Genomic DNA, 21,714 nt, shown 5'->3' on the forward strand with positions numbered 1-21,714 from the left:
TATTTTCTTATTCTAAGAAAAGACTGCAGAAGAGGAATTACAACATTTCAAAGAAAAGCCTCATGTAAAAAATGACAAAACATCTATGATTATTATATGCCTGGATTACTGAACAAATTCAAAATGTCTGTAAAGAGCAACTGTTTTTTATTCTTAATAATTTTAAATATAATGTCTACTGTGATTAAGCTGTTTTGACAAGATAGCAATAACTGAAAAAAAGGGAATTTGATAAGCTGAAATAAAGCCAAAGGATTTAGCTAAAGAGTTTTCCAGTCTTTAAATAGCTTTTACCAGTATCCAGAAAGAGTCTGAATTGCCAGAGGAACTTTGGATTTCAACAATAAAAAACATTTAGAATAGAGAAGAAAATGGTGTGCAGAATGTCTAAACTATAATCCTCAGTGCACAACCTGCTGACTGGGGCAGGAGGGTCAATGGGGGCAATAATCCTGAACCCCTTTGAATCTCCAGGTCCTGGGGCTCCCAGAGGCTGCTGTTGCTACTGTTGCAGTTGTCTTGGGCCCCTTTAAAATGCTACCAGAGCATTGTGCTGGGATGGGAGTGGGGTAGCCCAGTGGCACTTGCTGAGGGCTGGCTGACCTTGCCCCTCTCCTTCCACTTGAGGCCCCAGCCCTTCTGGGGGGTGCAGAGCCGCCTCCCATCCCACTTTCCCCAACAGCCTGCAGAAGCTGTTGGCCCCCCTATACATAATATTTCCGCGTTCTACAGAATTCTTCAGTCCAGGTATAAAGCTATTACTAAAAGTATGCATTGCTGTCAGGTAAGATTTGCATCATATTGTGCGTGTTCTTTTTAATTTTAAGTTTCATACTAGACCTGAGAATAAAACAACCTATTTTAATTCATTAATATCAGCAGATTTTAATTTTATATTGTATATCTGAATTTACAAATTCAGAACTTACTTTAATGATAACCTCCCCCTATTTCATCAGTATTCTTACCTTTATTTACACACATATTTTTGCAGCTTATTCAAAATAATTGTGACTAAGCCACCTTTACTATTATTTGGCTCTACATTGAAGTTACTGCATAAAAAAAGCACTTTTTTATGAAGGCATCTGCTCCTGATGTGTATTCAGAGTTGTATTTGTTTATTCCACAGGGGGAAAAAATGTTTCTCCTCCTTGTTAGCATGGCAGAGCCAACACTGCTAAGCTTTATGCCCTATTACATATGATCAAGATAATTTTAAAAAATAATTACATTCTGAGACCCTGATTCTAGAAACACATATATACATATGTTACTTTATCACAACTTGAGTTTGATGGAACAACTTGCAGTAGTAAAAGTAAGCATGAACACAAGTGTTTGCAGAATCAGCACCTAAATCAATCAACCTTGAGCAAACCCACCAAAAATGAACAGTTGTATCAGGGAATATACTTTGGCCTTTGATACCTGGTGATATTGCACAAGAACAAAAAAAGACTTGTTCTACTTTTCAGTTTGAGTTTGCAGAATGGACCCTGAGACTTCACTTGTAAGTTTAGCATTTCTAAGAAATAGAAACATGTAACCTCACAATGCCACTTTACAACTACTTTTAAGTGTAAATATGCACTTTAAATCAAGACCAGAAAATATACAAAGAAATTTACAATGAAATAAACACTTTTCTGATACCTTAACATTTCAAAATGTATTTTAATAAAGAAAAGAGAAGTGGGGAAAACTTACAGAATCATAGGAATGTAAGACTAGACGGGACCTTAATAAGTGATCTAGTTTAGTCCTTGCACTAAAACAGGATTAAATATTAACCAAACCATCCCTAATAGGTGTCTGTCTAACCTGTTCTTCAAAACTTCCAGGGATAGAGAGTCCACATTGTCTAGGTAATTTGTTCTAGTGCTTAATTATCTTTACGGTAGAAAGTTTTTCCTAAAGTTTTTCCTACATTTTCACTGCTGCAATATAAGCCCATTGTTTCTTGTTCTGTTATCAGCATGTAAGGAGAACAATTTATCTCTGTCTTTGTTGCATCAACATTTTATGTCTCCTCTCAGTCTTCTCTAGACTAAACCAAGTTTTTTTCCAATCTTCCATCACAGGTCAGGGTTTCTAGACTTTCAATCATTTATGGTGCTCACCTCTGGACTGTCTTCAATTGGTCCACATCATTCCAGAAGTGTGGCACTCAGAACTGTACATAACACTCCAACTGAGGCCTTACCAATGCAGACTAGAGTGAAAGAATTATTTCTTGTGTCTTGCTTAAAAACACACCAGCTAATACATCCCAGAATGATGTTCACCTTTTTGAAACAGTATTACATTATTGACCCATACTTAGCTTGTAATTCACTATAACCCCCAGATGATCTACTGTACTTCTTTCTAGGTAGTCATTTCCAAGTGAGGAAATTTGGACATAAATGACAGTGAGCCTTAATATGCATGTATAATTTATAAAATATTCATGCTTTAAAATAATACATTTACATTTTGCAGGAAGTTAAATATTCTGTGCAGATTTACTTGCATTATAGAGGTGAATAGTCTGATTATCCAGACAATGTATACAAAATATTAACAATATAAACTGACAGATTACAAATCTGTATATGTAATTAAATGAAAAAAAATCATAGAATTTTCAGTTTTAAAACTTGACGATACCATTTTGCTACAAAATGGAATACTTACTTGTCTGCATTTTTTGCCATTTTTGATATCAGTTTAGATGTTGAAGCTGCCCTCAACAGTTTATTACGACTGTCATCTGAGTTGTCCCACATGCTATGTGATTTCTCAGCAGCTGAAGTTCGCTTTATGCTAAAAGAAACAAAAAGTTACTTTTAAAATTAAAAAACAATATGATAATGATACCTGGTGCTGGTATGCAACTGACATATCAAGCAGCTGGAGACAAAAAGCAGTGATAGGACTTCCTTTGACTTGAACGAGAAAATAGAAATAAAGATTAGTCAAAAAGTTCTAACCAGATGAGTGAAAGCAACTGAGGAAGGCAATTGCAAAATTCATTTGTTTGATCTATTCATTGTGATTTTTGAAGTGTCCCTAATAATGGATGACATCTACCATTCTATAACATTGCTTAGTAAATTGCTAAATTAGACATCGCTAATGAATTTAGTCAGACTACAAATGTTTAGCTCAAAGTTAAAAAAGTAAATTTTGAGACGACTTCTATTTTCAGCACAAATTATTAACTCTATTATACAATTACTGAACACAATAAAAATTTTGAATGCTGAGCTGCTTTGTCAATTCACAACCAGAGTACAATTCCAGGAAAAGAATTTTGCGGTGGTAACTTCCAAACTCAGTAAGCCACTGATTGTTTTGAAACAAATAGTTCCAAAACAATGGTCCAAAACCCTACTTCCTTTGTGCATGCACAACATTCCATTCACTTCTGTGAGACTTCTTGGAAAGGAATAAAGCAAGCAGGATTTGGCCCAATATCATGGAAAATTAGACCCATGAATATCTGATACACAACATCAGCAATCCTGCTGGAGCCAAACTTACAATAATGGAAGTTTAAAACTGTTTTGTAGTCACTGGTTTCACTGAAGTTAATTTCATGTTTCATATCTTTATCATAGGAAATTTGTTTAAATGTGGTCTGGCTAAAACAGTTATTTAATAACCTGAATTAAGATTCTGCAGATGCCCTGCCAACAACCTTGCAACTCATCCAGTCAAAAATACTTTTTGCAAGAATAATATTGAAAATGCAATTCTAGAAAGGCAAGCTTATTTCCACGATATCTCAAGAAGCTGAAAAAGACGGTGACAAAAAAGTTAAAGACAAATTACAATATTAGGAGAAACTAAAAAGCCATTTCCTCCCACCCCCACAGCAACAGATTAATATGCTATACCCTGGGAAAAAAAGTCTCTTTATAGTAATATGCCAGGGAGGAGAAAAACAAACCAAAGTTAAGCTTTAGATAGTGCAAGAGTTTGTGAAAAATATGGAGACACAGCCTTTATGAGTGTTAAACATGCACCAGTCAAGCGAAAGGGTTGTTTTTATTTTCTATTAGAATTATGAATTCAGGCAACACAAGCCAATGCAGTTTCATAAATCAGTGCAAATTTGAAAGAATAATTCATTTGTCATTGAGTTTTAGTTTTTTAAAATGCAAGTGGTCCAAGGAAAGAATTCCATACCTTTCCAAGCTTTTAAAACAATAAAGGTCACAATGGATCATAGCAAACTTGAACATTTTTACTCTCAAATAACCAGCCAAATTTTAAAATGCATATATTTGATAGCACATCCCACAGATGTTCTCTATACCTAACTCCCACTGAAATCAGCAGGAATTCTATACATGCAGGGATCAATTCTATATATGATCAGGACCCAAACAAATCCCTCCCATCCCTCTCTTCGGGTCAATTGTTTAATATTGGTGTAGAAATATGACCCCAAACATGTCTGTAGACTCAGAATCCTAGCTATCAGATGAAATGGACCATTCTGTAACCAAGCAGGGATATGAGAAAAAAGCAACAGATCCAAACTGCAGTCATATTAAACAGTAGTTTGGGAAGAAAGGCACCCGAGTCAAGGGTTGTAATGATACTAGTTTATGACAAGTGCTATTAAGACAGGTGATAAATAGTACATGCTGTGGTTCCCAGTTTTAGTTGGCCATGTTTAACATGATGCCTCTAAAATATACTTTGAGATATATTACATCTTGCCACCATTTCCTATATATGTTACTAAGATTGTAATTAATCTCTCTTTTCTTTACAGTGTCTTACAACATCCTACTATGATAAAGAGTATATAATTCTATTTTTCTTATCTTTAAATTTATGGAAGAAATATTTGGATTTTTAAAATCTTTATTATCTGGAAAATGTTGTTAGGTATCTTACATACAATTCTGCAGCAGAAAAAATAATTTTGCACTCAGTTGTGAAATTGAATTTTGATTTCTCAAGATTTGTTATTAAACGTGCACTCTTAGTATCATTACAACCATTGTCTAGCTCTGTACTTTGGTACTGTGAAAACCTTTTAGCTGGAGCAGAGCTCTTGCTTTCTGGAGTTTGTCTGTGTGTTTGGAGAGTCTGTAAGGAGGGCTGGGGAGAAGGTGATGCTCGAATTTGTGGATTTTGATCATTAGAATGAGTTTCCTCTTTTTTTTCTCTCTGTCCTGGAGGTTTTTCCTTTTTTTCTGTACCGCTGTAAAATAAAGTATAAGATGGAACAATACAAAATAAACAAATGAATTGGAGATGAAAAAAATGCACTTTTATCAGAGAAGAAAAAAAGCACTTAAAATTCATTAAAGAATTATCACCATAAGAAAATATGTGGTTGTCTAATGATTTTGTTGGGTTTTGTTAATAAAATTATTTTGCAACGTATTTTGTTATTAGAAAAGATCTAACAGTTGAAGAGATCTTCTTGTCAAGTTCCAAGAAATATTTTGTTACTTGGAAAAGTACCAAAGGTTTATCACTATTTATGTTAATCACTTACACCTACCTATTTAAAATTGAACACAGGTCGTTTCAATTTAAGATATGCAGGATATTTTAGGTTCTGTTGTATCTCTTTCTGTAGATTGTTGTATACGTATTGTGCTTTCTAGACTTCCATGATGAGCAATAAAATGCATTCACTGGTCATGGGACTAAAAGTGGATTAACTGTGTCATGTACCAAAGCATCCACTTGAGAACATTTTTGGTCCTATTTAGCCATAATTGATATTATTGATTTATTAATAGTTGAACTGTCACTTTTTCAGCATGTGTAGTAAATAAACTATGAGATTACAATTCCTTCACATTTAAAAATGTAACATTTAACAGTATATTTTTCATTGATTTAACATTTAAAATACCCTTTAAACAATTGTAAGTGGCCATTTAAAATGTTCTTATTCATGGAGGCCCTGGTTCAAAGTCCACTGCTGTCACTGATATTTGGACCCAGCTTCAATATGGCAAGTTTTGTGCCATGCATGACATACCATGTTGAGACTGGGTCCAAATATCAATGACAGCTGCAGACTTTGGAGCAGCCTCTCCAGGCAGCATGATTCCCCCTTCACAAGAAATGGACATCTTCTGCATCCTCTGTCCTTGCCTCAAATGTAAGGCTGTTTCTCCTTATGAGGGAAGCAAGAGGATGAACTGAATCAAGACGGGGACTATACCAGAGTAATAGAAACCACTGACTTTGTAGGCCATGTTTTCTAACCCTCAACAGTATCTCAAATTTACTTATTTTCAGAGTAGAATTCACCTAAACTCAGAGTTTAAACTAGGATGGATCTTTCAGTTCTGTTTTCCGTACAGCAGAAGAATGCATTCCTGAAACAACCAACAATACATTTTTGCCATAAAAAAAATTCTTGAAAGTACAAAGCATACTCTGAAAAATTCTTGAAAGTACAATGATCAGAGATAAGAGACCAATTATGCAATCTCCACCCAACATTTTACGCTTGCCATATGATTTATTTCAAGTACATTGCTGCATGCTTCTTCTGACATGCTGAACCAAACACACTATAGCAAGACAAGCTGCTCCATTCATGTGCAGGAGTAGCAGAGGATCAGCATATACTGCAACTTTTACCTGCCACAATAAAAAGAAATCCTGAAACACCTGATGCTGGATTAGAGAAGGATTATAAGGCAGGAGATTCAAGAGTGAGTCTTTTCTCCATAAAGTCTTGGGTCTGACATTCTCTGATTCTTCTCAAAAGCTCTTTTTCTTTCCTTTCTTCTGGTTAGCCGTCCATTCGTCCATTCACCTTCTTCCTTAAGTTTCATCTCTAGCTAAAAGCTATATTGACATAGCTAATCTCTTTTTTTTTTTTTTTTTTTTTTTTTTTTGAGCAGAGAGTTGGGAGGATGGGCTAGGAAGGAAGTATGAGTGGGCAGACTTCCATACTTCCAGGACAAGATTAATGTGAAAGTGCTAGCTCAAATACCTTCCCAAATAATTGACTCTTTTATAACTCTTGGCTTCCTGATAGGTAGAGATATACAACATTCATTGTCTAATTCATTGTAGGATAGAGGAAGTCGGACATTTAAAATAGAAGACACTATATAGCTGAGAATAGGAAAGAGCAAATTAATTCTGCTTCCTGTACTCAAAAGACCCTTAGATTTTTTCTGCTTCACTCTCCCCGTTTAACTGATTTACTAATTAAAGACAGAAGGAAAGTGGCCTAGGTTTATATATAATAGCTTTAATCCCTAAAATGTACTGCTTCTCTGTTTAATCATATAGCACAGTATTTAAATCCACACTTAATGATAAATTATCCACTGAAGTTGATATAGTACTCTAGAGAGACTGAGAACTTTTCATATATAATTCAACAGATGGTAAAATATTTACATGTGCTCTTTTCCAAAGCTCTATGAGTAACAGCTTTTTCTTTCACTTTCTCCAACAAACCATTCCTCTGAGATGCTGAAAATGACTGGTTAAAAGTCCCAGAAGTAAACAATAAATAAGAAAACATTTTGCTGGCTCCTGAAACCACTGTATGAAAAAAAAATCAAATTAGGTACTAAATGAAATGCAATTTCAAATTATGTCATTTTTACAAGTACTGTTTTATAAAATCCTGTAATAAGAAATCTCTTAAGATTGAAATGTGCTCTACTAAGTTATAAAGAACAGATTATCACACTTTGTTTTGGAATGTTGAAAACAAAAATGGAGATGAAAATTTAAATCTTGAATTCACCTAATTCTTTTAATAATTTTCACTTTTATATCATTTGCTATTTTCATTCAAGACTATGAGGTCAGATTTGTTGTTTATGTCCTTTAAAAAACAAATAAATCTGGTGCATGATAAATGGCATGAATATCTGTTCAAGTGGCTCATTTCAATTTCACAACAAACATCCCTACTATAAATATATTTTCTTCTCTTTTAATGACAATTTAATTTTATGTTTTGTATTCTGAAAACCAAAGTAATCTCCATTTGTGATCCTCTTTCTTTGCATCCAGATGAAATGAATTCTAATTATATGCTATGAATCTAAAGCCCATTCTTTAATTGGTATATTTCAGAATACTTCAAAATTAACCCAGAAAGGGACTTCCTTATTGTAGTTTGTATAATTTAACTTTCTAAGAAGCAAATACCTTTTAGCAGCAGATGAGAGGGTTTCTTTTCTGGCAACTGATACAGAGGCACTATGGCTTGTTTTTCTGCTTCCTGCACTTCCATTGGTTATACAGGACATAGAAATAGCTTCTCGAAGGCCTGATTGACCTGAAAAGGAATTTGAGGTGAAGAGATTTTATAGTAGCTTTCAAAGCATCCAAGTGACATTCTAATTAGTAACTATAACAGGTGGGGCTGGCTGTCAAACAGCACTGTTGCTGGCATTCAACACAAAGGATTCGTTTATAAATCCAAAAATTGCTCTGAAATCTTTTAAGAGAAGGCCACAGGAAAATCAACAATGCATATATGATGTATATAATATGACCCCCTTTATGTGGATGGATCGATGGAGACTTATTGCCAAACATTCCTGCCAAACCAACAAACATCAAGTTTTTGCAAATAAATATTGTGTTTTGATAGCTGAACAATTTGTTTAAGCTACGAATAACATTTAAGTGACACAAAGCCATTAACAAAAATACATTTGCAAATACATCTGGCTAATGAAACGGATTTTAATGTCCAGAACTAAGGATGTTTGCACGTAGGGAGATTCTTTTGAAGAATTCAGTGGCAGAAGAGAAGGTCCTCTTGTAGTGAAATTGTGTACAGGAGGAGGATGCACAACACACCTCAGTTGGGGCTTCCCACATTTTGAACACAAGATAAGGAGCACAAGGTTGGCGCAAATCACAGTATTTACTACTACACAAATCTTCTTTCCCAGAATGGGGTTCCAATCAAGACAGCTATTTTAGCTTTAATTACCTTGAAGAGTCTTGATTTCTACTAAGTATATAAGTGAATTACTCAGGCTGTGGCCTGGGAAGAGGATGTTGACCGAAAGATCATTGTATTATTAATTCATAGTGTCATCAGCACAAACAAGGTGGTACTACAAGTGAGCTGTAGCAGTCACAAGGGCACTATGAACAGAATGGTAGAGCCCTGCGCAGATTAGGGATATAAAGGACTAGTCCACTATCCAATAAAGCAAATGCTTATTGGATAGTCTAAAGGCTAGTCAACTAGTCACTCTCTCCCCCTTGCTGCCTCTATATATAGAGTTCTAGCCTTAGTGTTCCAGGCGCTCTATATAGAGGCAGCAAGAGGGGGGAAGACAAGGGGAATACTTAAAAGTGGGAGTGCCACACAGAGCCCAGGGTCAGCGGCGAGTCTGGCCTCAGACTCCTCATGGCATTTCAAAGCGGCAGCGCCGCGTGGAGCCTGAGATCAGCAGGGGATTCTGCTTTCAAATGCTGTGCGGAACCCGGGATTGGGCTCTGTGTGGCGTTTCGAAGCAGCAGTACTTCATGGAGCCCGGGATCGGGTGGGGAAATCCCCACCTGATCCTGGGCTCCACCCAGGATTTCAAAGCGGCAGCACTGCATGGAGCCCACGTCAGCTGGGGACTCCCCCGCTGGCCCTTGGCTCTGTGCAATGTGCAAGCTTTGAAATGTACTAGAGTCCCCAGTGGGGGCTCTTGTACATTTCAAACAGGAAGTGCAGCATGGAGCCTGCGGCCAGCCAGCGTGGGACTCTGCGTGGGACCTTCTGCTGGCTTTGTGCTCCACACAGCAGTCCAACATTTCAAATGCAGAACGCGGAAGCGCTTACAGACTAGCAAATTAATCGACACAATGTCCCTAGTGCAGATACAAAACTTGTATCTACATCTGCAAAAATGATCTGCAGATATCCATCCACATCTGCAGATACGGATACCTGTATGCATAGGTAGTCCCATGGATGAGGGACTCAGGGCTGGGACAGGGGGCAAAGGCTCTGGCTGGGGGTTCAGACTGACCGAGGGCTACTGCAAGGAGAGAAGTGTCCCTCCAGCTCGCGCTCTCTCAACAGCAGAACCTGGGCTGGGGGCAGCGGGTGAAGGTGCCTCTCCTCATCACGGAAGCTCTGCAGCTGAGGCCATTGGATAGGCTCTCCCTGGGGCCTAGATTCTGGCGAGGGAAGGGGTGCCTGTCCCTGGTCTTGGCAAGTCTAGACTAAGGCTAGGCTCGGGTTGGGGGAGGAGCGCCTGTTCCCCAGCCATGGCAGATTTGGAGCCCGGCTAGCGTGGGGCAATGAGAGAAGTACCTGTTCCCCAGCTGTAGCAGGTTGGGGGCTGGGCTAGGTCCAGGCCTGAGGAGGGGTATGGCAGGTCCACCAGGGGCTAGGTTCCCTGAGAGTCTGCATGGCATTTAAAAGACTGCTGTGCTGCTTACAGAGAACTTAGGTGGGGAGCAGAGCAGAAATGACATAGGGAGTCTATGGGGGAAAATGAGGACTGGCCAAGCAAGGAAACTGGAACTGGGATGAGAAGCCTGTGGACTGTAGAGGGGGACTGGCTAGAACAGAACAAGGAACAAGTGTTTGGGAAAAGACAGGATTGGGTGGAAGGGGTTAAGCTTGAGGGAACTGAGCCAAAGATTCTGTGCCCACTGGAGCACCCTGTCCACAGAGTAACAAGCACCGTTCTTCCCTGCTAGCCACACTTTAGAGAGACTACTTTTGTGGGCACATTTTATTTAATTTTTAATAACAATTCTAATTTTAAAATTCAACATTTTAAAAATACCTCAAACACATTTCCATAACATAGATACCAGCAAAGCCATAAAACCAGCATAAACTGGAAAAGTATCTTGAGTAATACCAACACATAAATGAGCTTATTTTATTTTCAATGACTAAGTAAATCATCTTCTCCAAAGGAGGTACAATATGTCAGAGTTCCTGGTTTGCTCTTGAACTGTAAGTGACCCTTCGCTGTCTTTCTGTACGTAGTAATAGATCAATACGTCTCTGGCTGCCACTCAGGCAATTACATCTTCCCATTTTTGTGTATGTTTAACAATTCTGAATTCTTTGACAGACACAAAAGATTCAGTGGACAAGCTCTGTATAAAGTGCACACGGAAACACCATTTCAGATCAAAAACATCTGATATAAGCACATAATTTGACAGAAGCATGTACCACCTTCTCCACAGGGAGAAAACACTAATGGGAATACAGGCTCATGATATTACATCTACAAGGAGCAATCTATACTAAGATAAAGTATCTTAGTCTTACACTGAATAATAAAACCTTAACTATGAATAAAATCTTAGATCAATTGTACCCAGCTCTTTCCTAGCTACAGCGTGCTCTCTCACTCATACAATACTGGCAGCAGTGAAAAGATTGAATCTCATCTGTACATTAGATTATGGTGACTTATTTTTAGGTGAAAGATTTTTCTTTTAAATTATTTTAATAGTGCCCACCATCATGGTAGGGTAATTCTGAGTACACTTATTGAGTTCAGATTTAAGTTAATTTAGACAGGGACTTGTATTAGGTTAATTAAATCAATTTAAGAACTGATTTTAGTAAAACTGGAGCAGTTATGGTTTATAAAATAGCTGCGCATAAATATGGAATACAAAAGTGGTGTAATGAATACTTGGGACACATTCCAAGTAGCACTCAAAATATCAAGTTCTAGGGGGAATTGCGTGTTTTGCACAGGCTGAAGTAAAAGAGATTGTTTAATTTAGTTTCATCAAAGTTGGTAACTCCCAAATTTTGCTCATTGTAAATGGCTACTTTTGAATCAAAAATATAAATTTCAGCAAGCTTCCAGAATGAAAGCATCTTTGCTGTAAAATTAGCCCATCTTTACCAGAGAAACCTGTACCTTGGAATTTCTTGAGGGAAAATGGGTGAATTTTTAGTTGGTAAGAAAATGTTAAAACCCCACAATTTTCAAGTAGTTTTGCACAATGTTACAAATATTTCACACTACTCTACTTCTACATTCATTAATTAGATTTCCATTTTTAAAAAAAAGTGAACTAAAAAAACCTTAGGATTTTTAAAATTCATAACCCAGATAATTACAAAAATCTCATCTAAAAATGGAAATGCATTTACATTTTAAAACAAAACACTGGTGGGCTAATTCCTAACCCATTTGCAGACACTGAGGGCATGTCTACACTACCCCGCTAGTTCGAACTAGCGGGGTAATGTAGGCATACCGCACTTGCAAATGAAGCCCGGGATTTGAATTTCCCAGGCTTCATTTGCATAAACTGGGTGCCGCCATTTTTAAATCCCTGCTCGTTCGAACCCCATGCCGCGCGGCTACACGCGGCACGAACTAGGCAGTTCGGACTAGGCTTCCTAATCCAAACTACCGTTACTCCTCATTCCACGAGGAGTAACGGTAGTTCGGACTAGGAAGCCTAGTCCAAACTACCTAGTTCGTGCCGCGTGTAGCCGGGATTTAAAAATGGCGGCGCCCAGTTTATGCAAATGAAGCCCGGGAAATTCAAATCCCGGGCTTCATTTGCAAGTTCAACTAGCGGGGTAGTGTAGAATTTATGAACTTGCTCTCCATGGGGATCAGAGGATGGGATTAGAATGTTTCTGACCCTAGCTAGAGAACACCAATGGAGCCAATCCACTGGTCCATGGCCATAAATCCTCAATGATAAGTTTCGGCTAGTGGAAATCTACACTCATCATAAAGCTTCAAATTATAAATACCCTTAGAATCTTTCCATCTCCCACTGTAAAAATATCCTTTCATAGCAGCCAAAACAGGCTTAAATTCAAATAAAGTAGAGTGTTATAATGAAATGGCAGTGAAAACAGAAATTCAGGATGGAATTCTAAAGGCTAAAACAATGAAGTTCTCAGCATCCACATTTTACGTGATTGCCAGTATCACACTATATGTCAATTACTAACATAAACAGTCTGAAATTTTTCACACTGAATAGCACTCAGCTTTATCTTTTGGCTTGGAACAAGAGCCGGATGCAAGCTGAATGTAAAATAAGATTCAGTATGTGTGGTGACCAGGATTAAAACCAAACTGTGAGATCAAAGTAGTAAAAATGTCTTTAATGGATACTGGATTCCATCTCCATTCTGATAATTTTCATAGAATAATATCAGAGTTCAAAACAGACCTTTCATTAAAATCTGTCAAGTATATAAGTGTGTGAATGAAAGATAAGCAAGATTAGACAAAGGGGACCACCATAAACCTAAAATCTGTTTAGCTTCCTTTTTGCCTGAAACACAATAAAAAAAAAAAGAAAATAGCTTTTATTAGCTAAATTGAGGTAATGATTGCACATTTAATGACATTTAAGTGACAGTAACAACTTTTGAAAATGTATGTTTTGTGTCTTCCTCTCATATGAGGAAGTGTGCTTTGCCCACGAAAGCTCATAAATAGTATATTTACTTTTTAGTTTCTAAGGTGCTATGGGACTACTTGATTTTTTTAGTCACAGACTAACATGGCTACTCCTCAGACTTGTGATAAAATAATAGCTTTTATTTCCTGCTGTTTTTCTCAGACTTTTAGAAATCCAGGCCAGTTACCCAGTTATTATAATTTGTTCATTATGATCTTCCCTTACTTGTGTGGATTGGAATAAAGGTTTGATGAACTTAAGACTACTTGATAGATACATATGTTCTGAAATGGCACACGGTTTTTCTCACTTAAAACACAAACACATACAGCGGTAATACACTTTTACTATTAGCCTAATTATTTTTCCTGAAAATATACCTGTAAATGCATATTATCTAATAATTACATAACTGATATGCATATGAGATGTAAAAATAAACTCTTCAGAAAGGAGTTGATTAAATGTTCATTAGTTCTCATTACAGCAGGAGTGGGGAACCTCAGGTCCGGGGGCCGGATGCAGAAATTGGCTTGCCTGGATCTGGCCCCAGAGGCTCAGGACCACCCCCAGCTTTTGGGAGCCCATGCTTATACGCCAGTGCCCCGTATTTTGTGGGCTGGAGCACACAAAATCTACTAGGATGGCCCCCCCAGGCTCTGGTGTGTGAGCAGAATGTGGGGAGTGTCTTTCTCATCAGTCGGAGGCCACAGTGAAAGGTTTTTTTTCACGCTTCTCACTTGTGTGTGGCCCCTGACAGATTTTTCTGTGTGTCACTGGCCTCGACCCAAAAAAGATCCCCCACCCCAGCATTATGGTGTTCAAAAGAATGTAAAGAAAAGAGAAGGAGGGAAAGAAGAGAGTTCAAAATAATTACAAGTATGAGTTGAGAAAGAAAGCAAAGTGGGGTTAAAGGAGATGGAAAACAGGAGGAAGAAAGGAAAGAGGAAATCAGAAAAATGAAAAAGGAAGAAACAGAGAAGAAAATCTCAACATAAAAAGAGCAGATGACATAATGACCGATGCATGGGAAAGACATTAAGACTTCAAGGGTGACAAAATGTATGTAACACGAGCATACAGCCTACAGGCTTCAACAGGAGTACTGCCATGAGTAAAGTGATAAACATGAGAGCTTGCAGGAGCTGGTCTTGAAAAGACAGCATAACACTAGGATTGCTTAAATGATGCCCCTTCCCATATTCTGCCCTCTACGGAAATTCAAGTTTAACAGCAACTTCCAATAGGCAGAGTAGTTCTACACTTGAATTAGTAGTTGTGCTTTAACACCTATTAATCTACCAACTGTAAATCATGTCCTGTAGTGTCTACACTACACTTTACAATTGTGATAATTAGCATGTGTAAAACATGGAGTAAAAATTCAAGTACAAGTTATTTTAACTTGTATTTACAAAGTTTAAAGTCAGCATTTTTAACTTAAAAAAAATTGACCAGCCTACTTTTCATTTTAATATTATTGAAATGAAACAAAAGTTAAGATCAGGTGAAAACCACATCTTAAAATCTGCTCAAATCACTGCAATTAAATAGGATTTTGCTTTAGGTTTGCTCTCTACTGCGCAGGGCGGAAGATAACGTGCACACTATTGCAGCGATTTTGAAACAGTTGGTCAGGACCCCAATTGTGAAGGGGGGGCTAATTTTGGTTGTATGTATTCTTGAAGAATTCATCAAATGACATAATCTTTAATTCCTAAAGACTTCTGGCCAATTCTGGAGGGTTGGCTGTCCTATCTCCCTCCCAGTGCAGAAGCAGAAGCGTGAAAGTTTCCACCCAGGGTGGTGGTCAAATTACAGATCCTCTGTCTGGGACTGAAGCTTTTGGGCTTTGGCCCTCCTGCATGGGGTGAAGGAGCTCAGGTGGGTTCAGGCTTTAGTCTCCCACTAGGGTTATAAAGTAATTTTTGTAACCTCAAGGGAGTTGTGATATAATGAAGTCTGAGGGTATGTCTACACTTGCACCCTCTTTCTAGAGAGGGAGGCAAATGAAGACATTCAAAATTGCAAATGAAGCTTGGATTTAAATATCTCACGCTTCATTTGCAAATTCACATTATGGTGCTATTTCAAAAAAGCGCTATTTCGAAAGTAAAACCACGGTCTAGATGCAGGTCTGTCAAAAACGGCAGGCTTTTTTGAAAGATCCTGTACACATTTTTTGAGGAGCACGGGATCTTTCCAAAAAGCCTGCCATTTTCGACAGAATCACGTCTAGACCGCGATTTTATTTTCAAAATGGCGCTTTTTCGAAAGAGCGCCATTATGTGAATATGCAAATGGTGCATGGGATATTTAAATCCCCGCTTCATTTGCAATTTCGCAGTGTCTAATTTACATCCCTCTGTCAAAAGAGGGATGTACCATAATTTAGCCAATATAACCTGCGGGCTATATTCGTTTTTACAAACTCCACACCCGTGTGTCTAGACACAGCCTCTGTGGCAATCTATTTTTCTTGGTTAACTGAATTTGTATAGAAGCCAGTTGATATAATTTTCTGTTCTTGCATTCTCCTATTTTTTGCATCATGGGCCTTCTGGAGACTGAAAATGTGAAAAAAACTCATTTTTACCTCTAGTCAAGAAGAAGGCATGGTAAAAGAATACAATTATACATACTTTCAACTGGATAGCAATGTCCTGAACAGGAAGCACATTCATCTTGGCTGTCATTAGTATGTTTAGCCTGAGTTGCTTTACTAGTGCCATTGTGTGGCATGGATTCGCCTTCACACAGAGTGCCTATGAGCTGCATTCTCACATTACATACATTTTGACACCCCAAGAACAACCCAGGCACCAACTGAGATACAATCTGTCTTGCTGGCAGCCACAAGTACCAGACTACTCTATGCTTCCCCTTTCCTCCAATGTTCAGGTAATCTTTTTTTTTTGGCACATACTACACGTATCAACTGCTGTAATCAAGTAAAGAGGCATTTGGCACCAGCACTTCAAGGCTGTCAAAAGGAAAGAACTTCGCACGAAAGAGATGACAGTTATTGAACTACTGAAGCTGCCTATCAAAAAAGACACCCTAAAATTAATGTACATCCTTATCCTAGTATAGTAGCTCAATGTATAGAAGGTCAGGAATAGTGTTACAAGCAAACTACTATAAAGCATAAGCTTTAAGCTTATCTCAGAAAGGAACATCTATGAGTTGACCAACGTATGCTTGTGCATGGACAGAGGCTAGGACAGCCTCTCTGATGTTTCTCTGAACTAGAGTAACATCAATTATATATAATACCTTCCTTGGATTTATTAGCCTTTCCTATCTTTTTGCTACTTGTGCCTAGTTTGTGGAGAGGCAGAGAGGCATTATAACCATCTTCTTCCATTTTCATTTTGAAATGATTTCCCATATCTAGAAACAATGAGAGCTTCCCGGTGGAAGATACAGAAGCAGAAATATCTTCCTTCTGTTTTGCCAGTTGTCCACAAGTGCAATATCCTTGTACTCTCCAAATAGCAATACTTCTCTCACACAGTGGTCCTTGAGCCTTACACCTTTGTAGGACTATTAAAAGCTTGTCCTCTGACTTAATCCAATTATAATCCAATTATAAGATAGGAAAAAGTGCAGACAGAAAAAATGATCAACATATAGCTCTCATCTCAGCTGCTTCCTCCCACCACCCACCTTGAGGATCTCACTGCTGTTGAGAGACCACTAGACTGACAAAACACTCCCTACTGAATTAACTCACTTATAGATACCCTTTTGGTATGTCTCGAGAAATCTACTCAACTACTGAGAGGATTTGCACTAAAAGTCTGCAATGTAACAATAAGCTTGTAATGAGAAATACAGACAAGAATGCTGCATGCAGATGTGTTTACCTTATGTCAAAAGAGATATCTTGGCATTAGAAAAAGTTCAGAACCAAGGGCAACAAAAGTATTATTGGTATTGAACGACTGCCACATGGGGAAAGATTAATAATACTGAGTCTTTTCAGCTTGGGAAAGAGATGACTAAAGTGGGATATGATAGAGATCTTAAAAATCATGATTGGTGTGGAAAAAAGTGTAAGAGTAAGAAGAGTCATTTAATTCTTCCCATAACACAAAAACTAGGGATCACCAAATGAAATTAATAGGTATTAGGTTTAAAACAAACAAAAGGAAGTATTTCTTCATGTGATACTCAGTTAAGCTGTGGAACTCCTTGCCAGAGGATGTTGTAAAGACCAGGACTTTAACAGGATTAAAAAAAGAATTAGATAAATGCATGGAGGATAGGTCCATCAATGGCTATTAGCCAGGATTGGCAAGATCAGTGCCCCTAACCTCTTTTTCAGAAGCTGGGAATGGGCAACCGGGGTGGATCACTGGATGACTACCTGTTTTGTTCATGCCCTCTGGGGCACATGGCATTGGCCAATGTCAGAAGACAGGATACTGGGCTAGATGGACCTTTGGTGTGACCCAGTATGGCTGTTCTTATATTCTTATGTCACAAATACCAGGCTATTAGGTATTTCATTCACAGCTGATTTAGATGCTAGTCAAAAAACCCAAAACCAATGGATAACAAAGGTAAAACAAAATTAGTTTAATCCAAAGAGACATCCAACATGGACAAACTATACTGAAGGATCCTGAAACACTTTGCCAGCGACCCTGAAGTTCCTCTGTCCCACTAAGTGTGGATATCATCTGCTTGAATTTGGAAAAATTGAATACCAAAAAGTGTAATTTATGTTTGCCCCTGTCAACTGGATTCAGTCAATACACAACACTCATTTTCATACTGTGGAAAGTACCTCTTTGAAGGCTAATGCTGAGCTACTTAAGGGAAATTTATAGAGGTTTTGGAAGGCCATGTCTCAGCAGCAAAAAAGAAAATGTCTAGTGCAAAAGGAGATCAAATAACTTTTGTAAGCTAATTTTTGGAGACCTCTGGGAAGACTAGATTTTTTTCAGCATACATTAGGAATGTAATAGTGTTCAAAGTTAAACAGCTAACCTTCACTCACACACAAGCTCCCCTCCCACTGCCTCTGTATCAGAGGCAGCAGCATAGGAGGGGCAGGTGGGAGCTGGTACAGATGGGGAGCCAGCTTCCTGTACATACCGGCTCCCATGGAACCGACTCCCCCGCACATGTAAATGTGTAACTGCTGAAAAATTCAGAAGTTATACATTTACAAAAAACCCACAATGCTTTTCAACATCCCTAGTGTACATTGTGTTACATCCTTGAATCTGATTTCTGAGTGATAATACAAAAATAATGAAAGAAATGAGTTTAGTAGACTATTGTAACCGTGAACGAGCAGGCATAAATAACCTCTTAAGATGCAAATTAGAATTAGACATCCCTATATTATTATTCAATCACTGAGCTTCAGTATCCTTTCACTGAAGAGGTTTAATTGGTTACAATTGCAAGCATATTTCACGGAGTTAAATTCATCCTTCCTAGAGGACCCTTCTTCATGGCCTTACATCCTACTTCAGACATTAATATATGGCTAAGTTAGGGCAGAAGCAGAGGATTTGACTTCATGGGTACCCTACACTGTGCTAAATTTCACAGCTCCTGAGTAAAATATTCTCAGACATTTCCCCTGGAAAAAAGTCCATCTGCTGTGTTGGTAGACAGAATGAAGACAAAAAGTGAGATCATTCAAAAGGGAACAATGGTAGTGCCAACATTTATCTGCATAGCTAAAAGGGAGAAAATTTCGATGTTTGTATTTTTTATATAAATACATATACAAGTACATGCACACCCCTTCTCAGCACTCATTTGGCTTGAAATCTGGAATCACAAGTAGTCAAAGAATTTGCAGAAACCTAAATGAATTTGGATTTTAGTCACTCAAAAAATTCTGAAAACCAGAGTCTAGCAAAATGTTTTCAAGCACTGAAAATCGTGATAGTAGGATTCAGTGCCTATGCTGTTTTATTTGCTTTCAGTTTCCCTGTTCATGCTACCCAGCTTTCACCATTATGTCTCTCTTGTGGGATCTAAGTTTGTGTAATAAAAAATTCCCATTCTATGGCAAAAGCTTATTATGAGATTAGGATTTCAAATAGAGACTGTGAGCTCCTTGGGGTAGAGGACAGTGATTCAATATCTTTAAGGACAGTTCCTAGTGCACGGTGGGCACTAACATACAACAATAAAAAACAAAAATTCAATTAACATTAGCGTAATACTTCAGTGCTACTCTATACATAAATGTTATGTAGCATGCATTTAGACAACTATCTAGTAGCAAAGTTAAAAGCTTTTATGGTGTTTTCTCTTCCCCTCACTTTAAATGAGCGAAATTTAGATCTGGAGGAATGGAGATCTAGGAAGACATTTACATATTAAAAACCACTTCTGGTTAAAATGTTCAAATCTAAATGCCTAGATTAGGCTCAGATTTTCAGAGGCAAAGAAAAGGGACTTTAGATTGTGGTGACAGTGAAATTTGTAGGTACTTATTAGTTTGGACATTTGGCTTCTAATTTATTTATATGCAAGCAAAAAGAAACATGACTCAGCGCATTAGTGCGTATCTGAAAAGTTTGAAGTCTAGCATTTGAATGCTTGTTCCCTTATTTTAAATAAACATTAAAGTCAATGAGTGAAATGATCTAACACAATCTTTGCATAATACCACTTAAAAAAAAAAAGCACAGCAAAAATTGTCAGACAATGCTGACAGTTGTAAGGGTCGTTTGAGGTACAGGAGAATGTATTTTTCTTTCCAGTGTTCTTCAAATATATTTCAGTACATAGAGTGTATCTCTATGCAGACACGTATTTCCTAGGCTGTAAGTAGTTAATATAATTCAAACTGCTAAGAATCAGATACAATCATTTTTGTGATCGATACAATATCAGGTGCTCTGCATGGTCAGGTATTTTAGGACCAAAAAATTACATATTAAAAAACAATTTTTTAAAAAACAATGTAAGCCTCTTGCTTTTTTTCTTAAATGACAGGAGATGAAATCTTGACCCCACTGAAATTAATTGGAGTTTTGCCTTTGACTTCAAAGGACATACAATTTCACTCCTGACTTTCAAAGGTGTTGGGCACCTCCAGCTTTCTCTGACTTCAGTGAAGACCATGGGTACCTAGCACCTCCAAGATCAAGTCACTTATATAAATGTCAAAACAATTTAAGTACTTTAACCACACAAGTATGAACATTATGGCCCAAGTATGTGCATTCTTTCCACAATTTTGCACCCACAAGCATTCTGCAACAACGAGTAGCTTACAACACTGATTTATTGTACTTATTTCAAACACTTGCTAGTACTTTATTTATTCAAAATATTAGACAAGGATGTTTGAATCCTGATGAGGCATGATAAACGTCAGGTAAAATAAAGCTGAATTTGTAAGCATAGATGACAACTGCCTACCATTTAGCAAGTAAGACAGAATTGCAAGATTCAGAGTCATTGCCAATTAAGTGTCAACACTTCCTTCCATCTGGCACGGGGACATTAAAAAAAAAAACCAACTCAAACAATTACATTTCTCTGCCAGTGTACATCTAAAACCATTACACAATTTCCCCATTTTTCAGTTTTGTTCTTTGAACAAATGTAACATTTGTATATCTTTATAAAGTGTATTACTGCATTACTCCACTTTCTTGGTGTTATACTACTGATTTCAAAACTAGAGAAACAGTGGAGAATCAAAGATGTATAATTCAGTTAGGCTATGTCTACACGGCAGCACTATATTGGGATGCTAGAGGTATCCTGAAATAGCTATTCTGCATCTTTTGAGTGTGCCCGTTATTTCGAAATATAACAGGCTTGCTATTCCAATGTCCCTGAAAACCTCATTGCACAAGGAATAAAGGATGTTTTGGAACAGTGACATATTTTGAAATAAGTGCGTGTGGACAGTGCCAAATTTCTAAACAAGCTATTTTGAAATGGACTTGAAATAAGCTACGCAATTTGCATAGCTCAAATTGCGTAGCGTATTTCGAGCTACAGGTACAGTGTAGACACATCCTTAAGGACAAATAATTGGGGCAGGTAGCTTGATGGGAATACAAACACAATTTTACCCACTCTTCTAATACTGAGAATTGGAAGATCCCTAACAGAAATGGTCTAATCATTTCTGTTAGCTTTTTAATGTAGTTGTACTTCACATCATCAGATGAAATGCGTTTTGTCCATGAAAGCTCATAATACTATATAATTTTGTTAGTCTCCAAGTTTTTAAAGTTACCAATTAACACAGCTACCCCTCTGAGCCCTGGTCTACACTAGAACTTTATTTCAAAATAACCTCTCTCTTCTCCCCACCAAAATCGAATTTATGAGTGGAGT

The 21,714-nt window shown here is 37.6% G+C and overlaps 1 protein-coding gene across 6 annotated transcripts in view; it reads right to left on the reverse strand.

Annotated features, from left to right (window-relative positions):
- EML4 (EMAP like 4) overlaps window positions 1-21,714 on the reverse strand; it is a 256,343-nt gene that overhangs the window by 83,241 nt on the left and 151,388 nt on the right. For 5 of the 6 annotated variants that reach the window (XM_006133977.4, XM_075925435.1, XM_006133978.4 and 2 more), the window contains exons 3-5: window positions 8,152-8,281; window positions 5,036-5,206; window positions 2,680-2,808 (exon numbers count right to left, since the gene is read on the reverse strand). In XM_006133977.4, coding sequence (XP_006134039.1) covers window positions 2,680-2,808; window positions 5,036-5,206; window positions 8,152-8,281 — 430 coding nt within the window. The remainder of the gene's footprint in view (window positions 1-2,679; window positions 2,809-5,035; window positions 5,207-8,151; window positions 8,282-21,714) is intronic. The other variant, XM_006133979.4, reaches the window with a different exon arrangement.

The sequence above is a fragment of the Pelodiscus sinensis genome, chromosome 3 (assembly GCF_049634645.1).
Source record: "Pelodiscus sinensis isolate JC-2024 chromosome 3, ASM4963464v1, whole genome shotgun sequence".
Classification (NCBI taxonomy): domain Eukaryota; kingdom Metazoa; phylum Chordata; order Testudines; family Trionychidae; genus Pelodiscus; species Pelodiscus sinensis.